At 48.1% G+C, this 19,277-nt stretch overlaps 1 protein-coding gene across 1 annotated transcript in view; it reads left to right on the forward strand.

Annotated features, from left to right (window-relative positions):
- Nucleotides 1–19,277, forward strand: part of ITGA9 (integrin subunit alpha 9) — a 354,182-nt gene that overhangs the window by 74,534 nt on the left and 260,371 nt on the right. The window contains exons 12-14 of the mRNA XM_020979532.2: nucleotides 5,640–5,730; nucleotides 8,548–8,593; nucleotides 13,611–13,765. Of these exons, the coding sequence (XP_020835191.1) occupies nucleotides 5,640–5,730; nucleotides 8,548–8,593; nucleotides 13,611–13,765 (292 nt within the window). The remainder of the gene's footprint in view (nucleotides 1–5,639; nucleotides 5,731–8,547; nucleotides 8,594–13,610; nucleotides 13,766–19,277) is intronic.

Here is a 19,277-nt window from a genome sequence, read left to right on the forward strand (position 1 = left end):
GGACTCTGTTGAGATTTTGTCATGTCCGGGCGGCCGGCTCCTTCATGCGGGGGATCTTCAGCTCTTCTGTGTCTAGTGAGGCCCGGACCCCTTCTCAGAGTCATGTTTTTAATTGCGTGTGATAAAATACATAAACTTAGAAGAAAAACAAACAGCTTTCAATACATTTAAAAGAAGAGTTCATGAAGCCCATGTTAAGAACCCCCGCCTTAGAGAAAACTTTCTTCCTCTCTTCAGGGGTAAGTTTGAGGCCCTGAGGCCTGGTGGAAAGAGCCCTGGCTTTGGGGTCAAAGGATCTGGGTTCAAATCCTGTTTCAGGCAATTAATGCCTGTGTGACCTCGGGCAAGCTATTTCATCTCCCTGGGCCTCAGTTTCCTCATTGGTAAAATAAAAGGACACAGCTAGTTGGGCCCTTGGGCCCTTCTGGCTCCAGGTCTCTGATAATACCGTTCATTTGTCTGGTGCCCCCAGCTTGGCTGCCCTACTCTGGGCACACCTGCCTCTGGGAGGCCTCCTCTGGCCTTGTCTGTCTCCAGTGTCCATGCCACGTAGCCGTTTCTTTGCCCTGCCCTGCTGACATGCCCCAGGGCTCTTCATAGAGGTGTCTGACGGGGCAAAGTGGTGGATGGGAAAATCTCCAGCTGTCATCATAAATGTTAGTAGCAGCAAGCTGTTCAGACACACACTCCTGTGCTCATGCGTGCATACACACACACGCGCGCGCGCGCACACACATGCACACATGCACACACGCACGCGCACACACACACACGCATGCGCACACACACACACACGCACGCGCGCACACACACGCATGCACGATGGTGAGCTGCACCTAGAAATGAGCAGGAGGAGAGTGGGGGGATGGACTTTGGGAGATACCCAAGCTCTCTTCTTGGAATGAGGGTCCTAACCTTCTTAAGGCCAACATTTTCCTGGTGAAGCTGTGTGAATGCCTGTCTTGGAATCCCACAGTCTTTAAAGGTTTGAAGCTGAGGATCCTTCACAAGTCACTGGAAAAGTGCATAAAGGGCATGTTACAGACAAGGATACACTGTAAAGTCAAGTCACATTTAGATAGTGCTTTATAAATATTATCTCATTTTATCCTTACTATAACCCTGGGAGGCAGGTGTTAAGATTCCTCTTCATTTTACAGATAAGGAAACTGAGGCAGAGTTAGATGCCCAGGTTCATACAACCAGGACGTGTCTGGGGCCAGGTTTGAACTCAGGACTTCCTGATTCCAGGCCTAGAGTCCAAGCCATTGCACTGCCTAGCTACCTGCAAAAATTGATGAACAGGGAGAAAAGGCTGGGTCTGTGATAGGTAGCTCCTGTATTACGTGGTCCACCATGTCAAAATGCCACAAAGAAGGCTCCTGGCATGTTGAGTGGGCTCTCTGCGGTGGGTTTATTGGAGGACACAGACAGGAGCCTCGTGGGCATGGATGGGTTATCATCAGTATTATTGCAAAGATCACAGGAGCTTATTTAGAACTGGAAGAGACATTAAGGTCACCTCGTCCAATTCCTTAGTTATCCTTGTATATATTTTGTTTGGCCACACTTGCCTGCATGTTATCTCCCTATTAGATGTGAGCTCCTTTAGGAGAGGTGCCGTGCTTTCACGAAACTGCCATTGCATACTGAGCCATTGGTATGGTGACCACATATAGTAGGCACGTCACATCAAGTTGACTTGATTTATTGTCTTATGGTTGGGGAAATTGAGACTCAGAGAGGAAGGGACTTACCCAGGGTCCCACAGGTGGTGGGCAGCAGAGCCAGGGTTGGGACCCAGGTCCTTGGCTCCAAACCCGCTTCTCTTTCTACTGTAACTTGTAGTACCTTGTGTCCACACCAGTGAGGTCGCTGACCCAGGGGCTTACCCATAGTTCACAAAATGTCTTTTCCATAACTTACCTTAGAGTAATAGCAGCTCCATATTTCTGAGTCTCAAATCAAATGCCCATCTTTGGATTCCTCCTGCCTTTCCACCTGCCTCCTCACTCTAATGATGAGAAATAGAATGTGAAGGACTTGTGGCCAGATGGGGTGAGAGAGCCGAGGAGAGCCCAGCTCCCCATCTCCAACAACTGGATGACAGCAACAGAATCAGCGTTAAAGTGGGATAAAAAAATGAGCATGCAGAAAAAGGTTCTAGGTTAATTAAATTAATGAGAAGCCAAAAACATGCTCTAACCCCATGAGTAAGTATTATGGGATAAAATAAACTGCAGAGGATTTCCCAGAAGAAGAAAATAAGGAAGGAACGTTTGCAAGGGCTCCAGAAATAAACCTGGGTCTATCAGAAGGTACTTCAATGTGGACAAATGAAGGTGGATCTGACCCTTCTTTTAGGGGCATCACCATGAAGTGGACAGAGAGCCAGTCTCGAAGCCAAGAAGACCTGGATTCTAGTCCTGTCTCTTGACATTTAACTGACTGTATGACCTTGGGCTGGTCCCTCGGTCTGTCGCATCTTTTTGCAACTGTCTCAGGCTGTTCTAGTAAAGGCAGCTTATGCTGGCAGAGGGAGCTTCCTCACCTGGGTGTTCTCTATGAAATCATGGGTCCAGGCCGTATCCCACAGAGAGAGGTGGAACGGTCCTCAGAACACTCATTTTACAGATGAGGATGCTGAGAACTGGGAGGGACCCCTTCTCCTGATCCTGACAGCTATAAAGATGGAATTGAAATCTGTCTGGGAGGATCTAGAAAATGACTGTAAGAACATAGAATTTGTTGGGAAGCTAGGTGTTACAGTGGATAAAGTAATGGACTTGGAATCAAGAAGACTGGACGGAATCCAAATCGAGCCTCAGACAATTATTAGCTGTGTGTCCATGGGCAAGTCACTTATCCTCGGCCTCAGTTTCCTTATCTACAAAATGGGAATAATAGCACTTACTTCCCAGGGTTGTTGTGAGGAGAAAATGGGACAACATATGAAAGTTGTATTGCAAGCCTTAAAGCTTCACAGAAAAGTTCGTTATTATTATTGATAGAGAATTTTAATACAGTGCTGGCCTACTGAAGAATAAAATCGGCCTGGTAGAAGACAGAGCAGACAAAATAATAGAGCAAATAGCAAAACAAAATCTGAAATCAGCACCACTTGAAGAAGACTTAAGATGGCTGGAAATTTAAGGAATGGGCTCAAAGTGTGGGCTTGGAAACAGGGGCTGAGCGTGAGGGGGCTTCCGGGAGAATGGGAAGAAAGCGAGAAACTGAAAGCTAGATTCCTGAAAATCATCCAAGGACATGATAAAGGATAAAGCATGCATTGACACAGTAGCAAAAGTGATGGCACCGAAGTATGTGCCCATCACCCAGAGAATGGGGGGCCAAATTGGGGCATGTGAGCATAATGGGATATTGCAAAGGACAAATAGAAATTTAAGGAAATGGAGGCAGACTGAGCTGATGAGGAAGGTCGAAAGGAGACTCAAGACCTACAATGACCACAGCAGCATAAAGGGGATGCTGTTGAAAGCCCTGAGAACTCTGACCAGTCTTCTGTCTGGAGGACAGGCATCGACCAGGCCCTTCATCTTGGTAGGAAGTGATGGACTCCAGATGCCCATGGAGACACGTAGGAGCAGATAGGGCCAGTGCAAGGGTTTGGTTTGTGTAGTTTTTATGTGAGCAGGAAGATTCTTTTGGGAAGGATAGGAGGCGTCAATAGAATGTGACAATGATTTTTTAAATAAGTTTCACCAAAACATTATTTAAAGATATCCAACCCCACGAGGTACTGAAGGAGATTTATTCCAGGTTCAATTCACATAGAACGGTCAAATTTCAAAAATCTTAGCAGCAGAAATGCAATTTTGCAAGCAGCCAGGGGGAAAAAAAAGAAAGCAAATAATAACAAAAATCCTCTCGCCCATCAAAAATTACCAACACAAATTGTGTCAGATTTTTCATACAAGTTGAGAAATGGGATTCCAGAAATATCTGGAAGGGGGTGTATGAGGAATCAAGCGAAACAGACTTCATCCTCCAATTCTAGGCATTCCGACAAAAGAAACACAGTCTCTGACACGCAGCTCAGTCAAAGCAAGATCTCAGACTATGTGTGTTGAAAACAATGAATGAATGTGCTAATTAAAGTCTAATTCATTGAGAGCTAAAGGCATGTTGTTTGTTTCTTTGAGGTCCCATTTTGTTGGAAGGAGGTCAAGGCCACACTTGCAATGACTTGATTCGTGAACACTACCAGTTCCCATAAATGGGGAACAGAAAGAACCCACCAGAGCGTAGCAGGATTGAGGGTGGGCAGCACAGATGAGTCATGACCGAAGCAAGCATTCATTTAATCATTCTTTGTCTTCCTCTTCCTATATTTGGAAGCTTATCCTTGTCCATGGAAATTAAGACATCGTTGGTTAGTACATGACCGTCTCTCAGATTCTCCCACTGATTTGCTGTGTGGTATTTACACGGCAGTTCACTCGTTGTCTGAAAGATGAGCAGAGCAGGATGAAAGAGGCCCTGGTTGTGGATTCTTCACAGGGGGAAGCCCTCTGGTCCTTGTTGGTCATGGGTAAGGAGAGCAGCCCATGAGCTTCTGGGCTTCCTCAGCTGAGCTGCAGTTTCATTATCTTGATCCGCTCCAGAGAGACATCATTTGTCTTACTTAAGGGATGTCCTTTTCTGTTAATGTCTCTTGGGTAATGTGTTATGGAGGCAGTTCAGTCTAGAGCAGAGAGGGAAATTGTCCGTTGTCTTAGCATTTCAGCTTAATGACCTGTTTGTGTGATGGGAAGAATCTGTGGCTTCATCGGCCTGGGGAATGCCTTGTGTGGGAATGCTGTCCGAAATCAGAGACAACAACCTGTTTGTGGAGTAAACAAGTGTTAAGGACTTGCTTGAGGTATATAGAAATGAGAAGGTTTTCACAGAGGGACACAAATAATAAATGTCAAAGGCAGGATTTGAACCCAGGCCTTCCTGACTCAAAGTCCAGCTTCCTCTCCACCATGTCAGGCTATCCCTGAAAAATGTATTCTAGCAAGTCTAGCAATGAACGCAGTGCCTGGCACATAGTAAGCACTTAATAAATGTTAATTGATTGATTGGTAAGTGGAAAAACAGAATGCTGTTCCAATATGCCGGATGATTTTTGCTTCTTTGAAGATTTAAGGCATTATGAGGTTGTGTCTACGGAGGTTTTTAACCCTCATTTATTAAACTTCAAAACTAGTTGTAAGGAACTTCGAGGCCGTTTAGTCTGCCCATCCTATCTTACAGAGGAGGAAACTGAGGCTCAGAGAGGAAACGTGGCTTGTCGGGGGTCACACAGGAGAAAGTGGCAGAGCGAGATTTGAATCTGGGTCTTCCGCTGGTTCCAAATCAGTTTTCCCCCCTGAGCCACAGCCTCCCATAGTCTCATCAAATGCTGACATTGGTAGTCAAGGCAGGTCACCAAAGTGACCTTGTCTTAGCTACTACTGCCCGTCCTGTGAGACATAACATTTTTCTTCTCATTTGTTCCTTTAACAAACCGGCCTCTGCCCCGGCCACTTTTGTCAAGGGTGAGCCCCTCGGCAGGAAGGGGCAGAGTGCTTGTGGGTTCTTACTGGCGACCACAGCTTCTTCCTATGAGGTCACCTCTTGGTTATCTCTTCCAGAAACTGTCAGGACAGCAGATAAACCCAATGCTGCGGATGTTTGGGCAGTCGATCTCAGGAGGCATCGACATGGATGGAAATGGTTATCCAGGTAAGGGCTGTCTGGCTTTCTGGGATTGTTTTCAGGAGGAAGATGAGCTAACCTAAGCACAGGATGTAGGTGAATTATTTCCAGGCTCATCAATAATTTCCGTCAACTTAGAGTGATGAGAACACCCAGCGGTAGAAGGTGGGGGCTTTGGCTTTTGCCCACGGAATCGTGTGAGTCAGCGGGAGATTTGTAGGGTACTGTTGGGACTCCGTTGTTCATTCTACATCACCTCCTGTAATTCTCTGCGTTCCTTGGGTTCTGTGTTAGTAGAGATGCAGAAGGTCAAGGCGGTGAGGCAGAAGCTTTCACTGACAAATCCGTTCCAGTACTGCCCTCTTCTCCTCTTTTTTTTCCAATAAAGAAAAATTTCCCAGGGACAGTTGCAACAATAAATGCTTGACAGACTTGTCCTTCCCCACCCAGAAGACAACAGGGAGGGTAGAATTGGAATGATGGGTATCTGAAGAGAGCTTCTCAGCATTAGGAAAGGAAATGTCTTCTGTGCAGCCAGGAGAGGGAAAACCAGACCCCAGCAAATACCCAAAGCAACCGCAACCTCACCAAGGATGAGAGTAGCTGGCATTTCTTAATGCCTCCAAGTTGGTAAAGGGCTTTACTGGCAATATCCCATGTGCAACTCATCCATAATAACAATAATAATAATGATAATAATAACTGGTTTGTGTATAATACTTAAGGTTTGCAAAGCATTGCACATTTCAGTCAGTAAGCATTTATCAAGCACCTACTGTGTGCCAGCCACTGCTAAGCCCTGAGGCCACAAAGAAAGGTTCCCGCTTTAACTGGGGAGATGACGTACAGACAGCTCTGCCCAAACGAGCTGGAGGCGGGGATATACTAGCGGATGGCGTCTGTTTGAGCCTTGTAACGTGGCGAGATATGAGGCCAGGTCTCTTGACTCCAGGCTCTTTCCACTAAGCTATACTGCCTTTCAAAAAAGAATGTGAGCAGCAAGAAATGGTGAGGAAAAAAACATAAAAGAAATGCCAAGAAAATCCTGTTTTTTAAACTTTATTTTATTTTGTTTTTTGGCTAGGCAATGGGGTTAAGTGATTTGTCACACAGCTAGTAAGTGTCAAGTGTCTGAGGCTGGATTTGAACTCAGGTCCTCCTGGCTCCAGGGCTGGTGCTGTATCTACTGCACCACCTAGCTGCCCCGAAAACCTGTCTTATTGCCCCTCGAAAAGACAAAGCTCTCCTGGTAGAATATAAGCTTACTGAGGGCAGGGATTATTTTCCCACTTGGATAGTATATCTGATGTGTCCAGTGCAGCAGGTGCTTAATAACTATTTCCTGAGGGGAAGGATCTCTGCCTTAAGCCGTCCAGGGGTCTACATACGGACCAACCCGGATGGTTGACTTATTTCTGCCTTTTGTACTCCTTGGTTCTGTGTGGTGGTGGTTGAAACTCTGCATTTGCTGGTTAATTGAACGAGAAACTAACTGATGGGAATTAGTATCAGATGATTCAGGTGACCCTGAGAGGGCCACGGAATATGTGGGTGCTCTTCTGGGGAGGAGGAACTAATTGGGATTTAAGAAATGTCTTTTGTCCCCCCTCATTTGCCCCTGACTTGTCACATGCTCTTGAGGAAGAATCCCTCTGTCTTCCTGTGCCTCAGTTTCCCCATCTGTAAGCATGTTTTTTTTTCCATGTTCAGTGCCTTCCGGGGAGGTTCTGGACAGTGCTCCAGCTCTGATTTTTCAGGGCCAGCTCCTCCATGAAGCAGAGCCCTGCTCTAGGGGCCCTGTCGATAACACACGTGCACATGAAGTCCAGAAGAGCTCGGTGTGAATCCCCACTCAGATACTTATCAACCGTATGATACTGGGAGAGTCACTTGACCTCTGCGGGCATCAGTTTACTCATCTGTAAAACGGAATCCCTGGGTGGCTGTCACATAGCTGGTTAGTAGCAGAGCCGAGGTTAGATAAATTCTTTGTGTCACATGCACAACAGAAAGTAAAAAATGAGCAAATCAGTGAATGGAGACAGAAAAGTTGGTGTGATATTTTAGATACTGCAATCACTTAAGTATGAATAGTTGTAAAGTAATAGCTAAAAAAGTAGCTTGAATTTATAATGCGCCTTAAAGTTTGTGAAGAGCTTTACAAATATTATCTCATAGGATCCTCCCCTCAACCCGATGATATGGAGGCTGCTATTATCCCCATTTTATAGATGATAAACTGAGGCCCAGGTTAAGGGATTTGTCCAGGGTCACCCCAGCTAGCAAGAGTCTGATACAGGATTCTACCTCTGGCCTTCCTGAGTGATCTCAGCACCAAGCTGCCCCCCACTGTTTGACTGTATTTTAGCTTAATATTAATTTTTATTTAACCCCTCTACCACTCAATGATAATAGCAACATTAGAATCATTCCTAAGGATATAGAACCTGAAGGCACTTACATGAGGCCTGTATTTGGGGGACTTGAAGTACTTTCAGGTGCCCAAAACATCTTCTCATCTTCGTTCTTGCTCCCCCTTCGTTTTGAAGGCTAAAAGTTGATAGGATCGTAGATTTGGAGCCGCCGAGAACTGAAGAGGTCGTTTGGTCCAACCCCCTCCTTTTACGGAGGGGGAAGCTGAGGCACAGAAGGATCCAGATGGAGTCGGCCACCTGGCGGTGGATGGTCCCCCATCTTGGGAATGGCACCATCTCAGTCAAATGTACCCTGGCTTGGTGTGGCACTCATGGCAGGGGGGGTACAAGGAGAGAAGTCCTTCTGGCTCCTGCTCATGCATCAGCCTCCACAGCCGAATTCTGAATGTTACAAAATTCTCGTTTTCAGATGTCACCATCGGAGCCTTCATGTCGGACCATGTGGTGCTGTTGAGGTGAGAATGCGTTCTGACTTCCACGGTGGGTGCTGTTCGTCCTCTCTGCTCGTCCCTGCCTGTGTTGGGGGGTGGAGATGGGGCCCTTTTGCACATGCATAATGCATACATGCATATACATATACACATACATATACTGACGTTGGCTCCTGCAGTCCCCTCTTGATGTGCCTTCCCATTTCCTCACCTCCAGCCCAGGATAATCTCTCTTTTGCAATGATCTGGTTATTTTATTACTCTTCTCAAAAGCCTTCATTGGCTCCCTAGTACCATCTGAGTTAAGTTTAAATTTGTCTCTGGCATTCAAGGCCTTCCATAATCTGGTGCCACCTTACTTTTCTAGCCTCATTTCATATTGCCCATTCAATTTAATTTGGCAAACATTTATTAAGCGCTTACTACTTACCAGGCACTGGGCTAAGTGCTGGGGATAGAAAAAGGCAAAAGGTCCCTGCCTTCAAGGCACTTGCAATGTAATGGGAAAGACAACGTGTTAAGAAATAGCTACAAAGCAAGTTATATACAGGACAAATAGGAACTAATTAAAAGAGGGAGGATACTGGGATTAAGAGGGATGAGGGGAAGCTCCTGTGGATGGTGGGATTTTAGTTGAGATTTATCAACAGCTGGGGCAGGTAGGTGACACAGTGGATAGAGTGCTGGGCCCCGAGTCAGGAAGACCTAGATTCAGATCTGATCTGAGATGCTTACCAGCTGTGTGACCCTAGTCAAGTCACTTCACCCTGTTTGCCTCAGTTTCCCCATCTGTAAAATAAGCCAGAGAAGGAAATGGCAAACCACTCCAGTATCTCTGCCAAGAAAACCCCAAATGGGGTCCCAAGGAGTTGGACGTGAAATGACTGGACAACAGCATTGACGATATTACCGTGTGCTCCATGCACCGGCCAGACTGTCCTCTTTATTCCTTGAATGCCCCTCTCCACCTGTGTCCCCATGGTTCCCTGTGCCTGGTTCACCCACTGACTTCCTTTGTGCAGTCATTTCAGTCTGGCCCAACTCTTTGTGACCCCATTTGGGATCTTCTTGGCAAAAATGCCAGAGTGTTTGTCATTTTTTTCTCCAGCTTATTGTACAGATGAGGAAACTGAGGCAAACAGGGTGAAGCGACTTGCGCAGAGTCACATGATTAGTAAGTGTCTGGATTTGAACTCAGGTCTTCTTGACTTCAGGCCTGGTGCTGTATCCACTGTGCTCCCTAGCTGCCGAGCCCAGATGAACTGCTAAACTATCTAGTGTTTGTTGTTCCAGAACATTCCTCCTGCGCAGTGTGTATGACTAACACCTCTCTGTGTGTTTAATCCTCTGAGACCCCAAGTTCTGTAGGGAAGGAACTCTGTCTCTCACTACGTTTCACTGTCTGTGTGTCTCCTCCATCTCTGCCAGCCTGCTGGTCTTTCTGGGGCAGGGGGACCAGGCCCTGCCTTTCTGCACCAGCCTTTCCAGACATTTCAGGTTGCCATGGATAGCAGCCATCCTGTATGGTCTCCCCTTGGAGGCAAAACCTCTACTTGTAAGAGACTGAAGCAGCCCCCGTGGTCAGGCCTCCGTCCCTTGGCTTTCCCTCCTCACTGTAAGACTCGGGCACTTTCCCTAGCCTTGTCTCTGCTGGCCGTAAGAAGCCCAGGGTGCTTTGCTGCTGGGGCTGAGCCTGCATCCCAGTGCTAGATGGGGGCAGGTTGTTTCTTTTAGATTGGCGTCAGAGGGACTAGTCGGTCAGTTGCCAGATGGCCAGTGCCGTCCTCGCTATCCGGATAAGGAGTAAGAGAAACAGACGTCCTCATGAGGATTCCTGGTCCAAAAGCAACCCCGGCCTGGTCAGTGGCTGGCAGAGTTTCGGGGGAGCAGGGCTGCCCAGCCGATGTGTCCGATGGACACATGCACCACCTGCGCTCCTCAGTAGAGTACAGCTTCGTGACCCTTTGATAAATTTAGCCTGTGCCACTCCCCTCACCGGCCTCCTCCCCTTCCCTGCTCAGACCAAAGCCTCTTCTAAGGCATGGAGGTCCAGCCTCTGGCCTCATGGACATTAGGGTCCACTGAACTGGAAGACCTTAAGAGGCCATCTCGTCCTCCCGTGTTACAGATGAGGAAGCTGAGCCCCAGAGAGTTTGTGACTCAGGATAGTAGATTTAAACTGGAGGAAGACACAGAGATGATCCAGCCCAACCCTCTCATTTTACAGATGAGGAAACTGAGGTCCAAGACATTAAGTGATCTTCTCAGGATTGTGTAGATAGTAACTGTCAGAGGTGAGATTTGAACTCAGGTCTTCTGACCCGACAGCTAAGGCTTTTTCTGCTCTACCCAAGCTGCCTCCCAAATGGTCATTTGGGCCGAGATGAGCTTGACCACGTTTCTCTTCGTCTTTGTGCCCAGCCCGGTGGGATGGCTCAGAGGCTGAGTAAGGACGGCCCTTTGGCTGGGGTGTGGAAGGGTCTTCCCTGAGAGGTAGCGAGTCTTCCCTCCCTGGAGGTATTCAAACACAGCTTTCTGAGTGTTTGTCAGGGATGTCCAGGATGGGATTTCTGGAGGGCGTGGGCCTGCCGGTGCCCTCAGTCCCTCCCAACTCGTCTGAGGGTTGAGGCAGGACTAGGAGAAGTTGGGCCAGAGGGCAGTGCCCTTCCCAGAGAAGCCCCAAGATCTTTCATTGGTGGCAGGCCGCCGGGTGGCTTTCTTGGCTTACGCTTTGTGAGGCTCTGCTCTTTTCCAGTCCTCGATGGAGGTGAAGCATGGATTTGGACTTGGGTCTGAGCTGCAGCCACAGGAGTTACTAGCGTGTGAACTTGAAACATCTCAGATCCTCAGTTTTCTCATCTGTAAAATGGGGATCCTAACACGTTCACTACTTATCTCAGGGAAGTTTTTGCTTTTGGCCAGACTTCTGATTTCATTGGGTGGGGAGCTCCCAGGGAGGAAACCAATACATATATGCACCTAGTCTGTGACTGAGAGTCTTCTGACATCGAGAGGTTCAGTGACCAGCCTGGGGCCACACAGCCAGTGTAGGTGAGAGGTAAGCCCCTGGGTTTTCCTGACTCCAGGGCTGGCTCTTGAGCCCTGCTGCCCCTGAAAGGGTCTTTAGTGCTATAGGACACTCAGTTGATTTTAGAAATGCCAGGAATGTGACCAGCTTCTACAAGAAGACCTGTGCTCAAAGTTAAAGCAGAGTAAGCCAGAATGCTGGCAGGCTGGAGATCTTCATGGTGTAGCTGTTCTCTCCACCAGTGCAGATTGCAGCCCATCCCTGGAGCATCTTCTTCATACCCTCACATGACTCTGATGTTTCAAAGGTCCTCCCACCCACCCCCAGCGTGCTCAGGTACCCTTTTCTGCTGGTGGTGTGGGGGATGTGCAGACTAGCACTTTTCTCTGTCAGGACAAAGTGACCTTGGTGAGGCCCATGCCGGCCGCCATGACTCCCATGGGGGTGTCATCCTCAGTCTCCTTCAGAGATGACTCAGTTGTCAGGGAGAACTTGTGTCTGGCAGAATGATCAGTTATCCGACGAGTATTTATTAAGTCCTTCCTATGGACCAGGTACTGGGGAGACAGAGACAAAACAAAACAAAAAAATCATCCCTGCCCTCAGGGAGCTTACATTCTAATTGAGGAGACAAGTATATGCAGCTGGTCCATATGAGATCCACGCCCGTAACTGGAAGTCTCAGAGATGGGAATATGTGTAAGGAGTGGTAGGCAGGCCACTAGGGCTGAGGAGGGGAACAGTGTGGAAGAAGAATGGAAAGGAAGGAAGAAGCTGGGTCATGAGGGGCTTTACATGCTGGACAAAGAGGGTTCGTTGGAGAGTTAACAGGGAACCGCTGGAGTTTGTGGAAGGAGCAGCTGGCGAGGCCAAACCTGTTGTTTAGGAAAATCACTCAGGCAGCTGTGTGGTGGGAAGGTTGGCTTGTGGAGAGGCTGGAGGCAGGAGGCAGGGAGGCCAGGTAGGAGGCTAGAGCTGACAGGGGCTTCGACTGAGGTTCTGACTTTATGAATGGAGATGGAAGTGGGGTGGGGAGAGAGGAGAGATAGTGGGAAAGTAGAGACAACAGGATCTGGCGACAGATTGGACACGGAGGCTTGTGTGAGTGTTGAAGGTCGACTCGAGGATAACACTGAGGTTGAGGGCGGGGGTGACTGGGAGGATGGTGCTCAAGCTTGTCCCTCCTCAGGAACATAGTAGGTGCTTAATAAATGCATGATTATTGGACTAAGTTAAGAGAAATCAGGGTCAGCTAGGTGGTGTGGTGGATGGAGTACCAGTCCTGAAGTCAGGAAGACCTGAGTTCAAATCCAGCCTCAGACACTTAGTAGTTGTGTGACCCTGGCCAAGTCACTTAACCCTGTTTGCCTCAGTTTCCTCATCTGTAAAATGAGCTGGAGAAGGAAGTGGCAGACCACTCCAGTATCTCTGCCAAGAAAGCCCCAGACGGGGTCACAAAGAGTCAGACGTGGTTGAAAACGACCAAACAAGAAAGTAAAGATGAGAGGAAGTCAGGCTACAATCTACAGGAGCTTCATTCCTCACAGAGATTTGAGTCCGTGTGGGGGTGGGGGTGGGGAAGGGGCTTGGGTAGCTTGTGAGTGCAGCTGGAACGTTTCAAGTCATTCTCATGATGGAAGCAAAAGCTTCTGGGAGCCGTGGAGGCAGGAGCCGTGGGTCTAATCAGGGCGTTCTTGCAGGAACTCCCCCTCCTGTATATACAGTGAGACCCAATAAAATGGAACCAGGAACTTAACTGGTGAAATTTTAAATGATCCCACAACATCTGGTGGCTCATTTATGACTCCGGCCATATGCATCTCATTAACACATCAGCCTGTCCCTCTTGTTGTGAAGTTAATCATTAAATTATTAAGAACAAGCCTTTCCAAATCACAGAGAAGAGTATTTACAGACCATCTCTCCTCTTCCTGTGTTCATGCCCAACTTGGCCCTCTCTGTTCAAGGATGGCTTGTCGGGATGAGCCTGACCCTTTTTTTGTCGACCCACAGGGCCAGACCCGTCATCACAGTGGATGTCTCCATCTTCCTCCCAGCCTCCATCAACATCACGGCGCCCCAGTGCTACGATGGCCAGCAGCCGGTGAACTGCCTCAATGTCACCGCCTGCTTCCGCTTCCGAGGCAAGCACGTGCCAGGAGAAATCGGTAAGGGGCTTGCTCCATCCTGGGAAGGTCCATTCACATGAGTTGACATTGACTGTTTCCGATGCGCCAGGGTTGTGTGAGGAGCGGGGTACGAAGACAAGTCTGAAGCAATCACTGCCATCAAAGCGCTTATGTTCTGCTGGGGAAAATGCCACCTCCATAGCTCCTGTGCCTTAGCTCAAGTATTGCATGTCAGCGTTGTGGGCCTATGGGGTACAGGATTGTAGGTAGTCTGTAGAATTGTACCAAGCTGTAAAGGATCTGATGGCAACAATCATAACTGACATTTAGAGAACGTGCTGAAGTTTGCAGAATGTTTTAAGAATGTTGTCTCATTTGAGCCTTGCGAGAGCTCTGAGAACATGTACTACAGGTATTATTTATCTCCGTTTTATAGATGAGGAAACAGAGAGACTGAATGACTGGATTAAGGTCATTTACCAAGCAACTGTTGGAGGTGGGATTTGAAACCAGGTCTTACTAACTCTCAAGTCCAGAACTCTATCCAAGATGCATTTTTCTTTGTCATTTGTGGGAGTTTTTTCAGTTAGCAGATAAAGTCTTTCTTTAGGCCATAACTTGTCTTCTCTTTTCCCTTCTCTCATAGTTATGTTATTTTAGTTTATGTTGAAGGAAGAAGACATTTTTAGTCTAGGGAAGAGCCAACTCAAGGGGGACGTGAGAGCTGTCTTCTCTAAGGGTTATCACACGGAAGAGAGATTGGGTTCTTCTTCTGCTTGGCCCCCAAAGACAGAATGGCCTCCAATTTAGCATTGGAGTCAGGAAAAGGAAAACTTCCTAAAAGTCAGAGTTGTCCCAGAGTGTGATGGGACTGCTTTAGGAGGTCACGGCTTCTCCCCCATTGGAGGTCATGAAGCAAAGGTTGATGATCGTTGTGTGTTGTAGGGGGGATGTTTTGGGGGGCATAGGTTGGAATTCTGGGGCAGAAGTTTGTAAAGGATGATACATGTTTCTGTTACTCTGTCTTTGTCTCTCTTTACATTTATATGTGTCTCTATTTTTTTTTCTGTTTCTGTCTCTGACTCTTTCATCCATCCATCCACCCACCCCTCTACCCCTTCCTCCACCCCTTCACTCCTCCACCCCTCCACCCATCCCTCCATCCATCCACCCCTTCCTCCACCCCTTCACTCCTCCACCCCTCCACCCATCCCTCCATCCATCCACCCCTTCCTCCACCCCTTCACTCCTCCACCCCTCCACCCATCCCTCCATCCATCCACCCCTTCCTCCACCCCTTCACTCCTCCACCCCTCCACCCATCCCTCCATCCATCCACCCCTTCCTCCACCCCTTCACTCCTCCACCCCTCCACCCATCCCTCCATCCATCCACCACCCCTCCACCCCTTCACTCCTCCACCCCTCCACCCATCCCTCCATCCATCCACCCACCCCTCCACCCCTTCCTCCACCTCTCCACCCATCCCTCCATCCATCCCTCCATCCGTCCAAAAACAAGGACTGTTTCCCCAAGCATACAAGGAACAAGCAGACCCTACGCTGTAACAGATGTGCAGAGTGTGTGCTCGTCTCCTAGAAATGCTGTAACTTGAGCCTGGGAGTGGGTATGGCTCAGACAAAGGGACAGCCCATTGCCTGCCGCATATGCTCTCTCACTGAGCAAGGGGCGAGAAGCAAATTCTTGGCAAGCCTGAAATGTTTCCTTCGAGGAGAGGAGACAAAGGTTGGGAGGTAGAGTAGAGGCCACATGTTTTCACCGAGAATTCAGCCGCCCCCAGAGGGATGCTGATTCTGGAGCGTTAAATAGTTTAAAAGGTGCCAGTATCTTACGAGCCAGTGGGGCTAGTCCCCTCCATTTCCCTGAGCCAGGAGAGCTTGTTTACTCTTGTACCATAAGGGACTGGATTAATCTCCTAGAAAAAGACACAAGCAGTGTGGATTAAAACTGTGTGCGTGATAACTTCTTATTAGTAGCAGCAGGGAAACAAAGCCAGAACATCTGTGCATTTCAATGAATGCAGGGGCAACTAATGTAGAAGCCTTTTCTTTTCCTTTTTTATTTGAAAGAAGGAGCAGAGAGGATACATTGAAGAAAATAGAAGAGACTGATGCGGGTTTGGAGCACACCTGGATTTGCTTAGCTGTTTCTAGATTTAAAAAAAAAGCTGTGTTTTTGGTGACTTTGCTGTTTTCTCACACACAGAAACTCTCTGCCTCACTGTCTTCCTGAAACCCTGGATCTCTTTTTCTGTCTTTCCCACACACACTTTTTGGTTTGTTGTTATATTTTCTATTTCATCTGAAAGAATAAAAGCATATCTATGTAATACTTGAGATTTTACCAAATACTTAATTTTATTGAAAATACAGTTTATTGGGGCAGCTAGGTAGCGTAGTAGATAGAGCTCCAGCCTTGGAGTCAAGAGGACCTGAGTTCAAATCCAGCCTCAGACACATGACACTTACTAGCTGTGTGACCCTGGGCAAGTCACTTAACCGCGATTGCCTCATCAAAAAAAAAAAAAGCAAAAAAACCCCCCAGTTTATTGATGTTCTTTTTTTTTTTTTTGGCAAGGCAATTGGAGCTAAGTGACTTGACCAGGGTCACACATCTAGTAAATGCTTTTTTTTTTTTAAACACCAGCATTACTTCCCAATGCCTCCCCTCAGCCCCTAAAAACATTCTCTTCTGACATGAAGCCAAGGGGAACAAATCAACATATTGCCCAGGCCTGAAAACGTGCCTCCTCACACTCTCTCTCTTTGCCGTGTGGCACCGAATATGCTTCCCCATTAGGTCCTCTGAAGTCCTAGCGAGCCGCCGCTTCGCTCAGCCTGGATCCAGAGACCCTCCGTGTTGCTTTCCTTCACGTTATGGTGGTTACCATGTAGATGTTTCTCCATCTTCTGCTTTCTTCCTCTTTGTTAGCATTTATTTAATTGACAAGCATTTCTTAAATGCTTCCTATGTGCGAGAAAGGCGATCCCATGGGCCCTGCCCTCAAGGGGCGTGCGCTCTAATGGGGAAGGCATCACGGAAGTAGCTCAGCACTATGATATTGACAGAGAACGTAATCTGAGAGAAGAAGGCGCAGGGTAAGAGCTTGGGGGGACCAGGCAAGGCCTCCTGCAGAAGGTGGAAGTTGGGCCGAGCCTTTAAGGAAGCCCGGAAAGCAAGGAGGCAGAAGTGAGGAGAGAGCTTCCCAGAAATGGGCCAGTGAAAGGGCAGCTGGGTGATGGCGTGCTGTGGGCATGGAACAGGACGTGGGCCGGGGGAGTTGGGTCTTGGGGGGGCATGTAGAAAGGGTGAAAGTAGATCAAGATTGCCCACATAGCAAGGGCCAGGCTGGGAAGGGCTTTGAATACCCCATGTGAGTTTGACGCTCATAAGGAGACATTTGTTGAGGACACGGCCACTCCTCTGCTGTAGGAGAAGCACCTGGAGCAGCTGTGTGGAAGACAGACCGGAGTGGGGAGAAGCATGAGACAAGGAGACCGGTTGGGGGGCTAGTGCAGGAGAGTACTAGACTTGGAACCAGGAGAACCCGAGTTCAGATCCTGGCTCTCATCTGTTCTAGTGGTGAGACCGTAGGTAGGTGACAACGTCTCTGACCTCAGTTTCACCATCTGCAAAATGGCAATGACACCTTCTTCTGAAGCTATGCTGCCTCTGTGTAGCAGCCATTTCACCTCTAAGTGTACGGTCCACGTACAGAGAACGTTAGCCTGGCTAAATACCTGGGTCACGTTGGACGTGAGCCTACTTCTGAGTGTTGGAAGTGCAGCGACTCACAAAGAGTCCTTCAGACTTACACGTGTGCATGGCCTTTGGTTTTATCACTCACCTCAGGCTTTCAGAGACTGAGGAAAAGGAGAGACAAAGGCCTCGTCTGAAAATGGGAAGTGGGGTACAGAGTTGGGGCCTTGAGGAGAGAGGAGCAGAGCAACCATGAAAAACGGGCGTCATTACAGGCTTCAGGCTTGCTGGGTAGCTGATGGCTAGCAAGTGTGTCTACAGTGCTGGAAGATTTGCAAAGCATTTAACAGATATCTCATTTTGTCTTCCCAACACTCCTGGGAGGTGGGCGATATTATCATTCCCATTTTGTAGCTAAGGGAACTGAGGCAAGCAGAAGTCAAGTGATGCTACTAAGACAGTGTCCAAGATGGGATTTGAACTCGGGCCTTCCTGACCTCAGGTCTGGCTATCCGCTGTACCCCCTAGCTGTCCCCCAACTTTGGAACAGTCACATGAGGTAGGCGCTATAGGCATTATCACCCTTATTTTATAGCTGAGGAAGCTCAGGCTCTGAGTGACAGTCACATAAGTAGTAAGTGTGAGAGGCGAAATCCAAACCTGGTCTTGGCCAATGTTGGGTCTAGAATTATAGTGTGGTGGGAAGAATATTGGGCTTGGAGTCAGAGAACCTGGGTTCAAATCCTGGCTGCACTATTTGCTTCTTACTGAGTGACCTTGGGAAAAGCCCATCTCCTGTCAGGTCCCCGGTTTCCTTGGCTAAAAATGAATGGGCTGTCCTAGATAACCAGTGAGGTCCTTCTCATGTTCAGGCTGATATCTTGTGCAAATATTTCCTTTCTACTCCATAGTGCAGGACGGCTCTGGTGAGTAATGGGAGGTGAGGAGTAGGATTACTAAACTGCTTGAGTTGTACGGCATACACGAAAGTGTGAATCTAGGCAGGGACCATTCGTGGGATCTTGGGGCTCGCATCCACTCCATTCCAAATCCTAGTGAAGAAGAAGGATGAGAACCGGGAGGCTTCTGGTGAAGAGTGGACTAGGAGAATGCAGGGACTCTGGTGTCCTTTGAGTCCACCCAGATGGCCAAGATTCATTCTCATTTTGTACCTTGATTTAAAAAAAAAATCTGATCCTGGGATTCCATCAGGATGTGGAACTTCCAGTGTGAAAAGTCTCTCTGCTGATGTGGATTGATCACTCATCACTAAGTTGGAGTCTTAGGAAGTTGCCTGGGGGCAGGAGGAGGGATTTATATGTGTCAGAAGTAGGACCTCCTCTCCTCTTAACTCCCCTGCCTCTTGTGGACCGTAGAATTCATCTTTTAATGCATGTGAGCAGTTTGGCCCAAAGGAAACTCTTCATCGTTTTTTCAGCCCTGGGAGATGAGGGGCTTAATCTGCCTTTGTCTTTTCCCACCAAGTGCCGGGTGGAACCTGCAACCTATTTCTGGGGTAGTCACTTGGTTCTTGGCACTAGTGAAAGTTCCAGACAGATACTTCTAGTCAGAGCAGTTGTGTCTGCTTGGAACAGTCTGTGGGAGTCTGGGAGGGAGTGTGATTTCCAGCATTGCCAGGCACTGCATGTCCCACCTTTATTTCCCTGAGGTACTTGGGAAGCAGGAGATTGGCTGAGATGAGCTGCCCAGCACTCGTGGCGTGGTTCTCATTGGATGCCTTTTTGAGAAGCCGTGAAGTCATGAAGGGCTGTCTCCCTACCTGTAGAAGGATGACTCTGGGGGTTGATGTCTCTGATGGTGTGGTTCTCTA

This window comes from Phascolarctos cinereus, unplaced genomic scaffold, assembly GCF_003287225.1.
Source record: "Phascolarctos cinereus isolate Bilbo 61053 unplaced genomic scaffold, phaCin_HiC Scaffold_4;HRSCAF=312, whole genome shotgun sequence".
NCBI lineage: Eukaryota > Metazoa > Chordata > Mammalia > Diprotodontia > Phascolarctidae > Phascolarctos > Phascolarctos cinereus.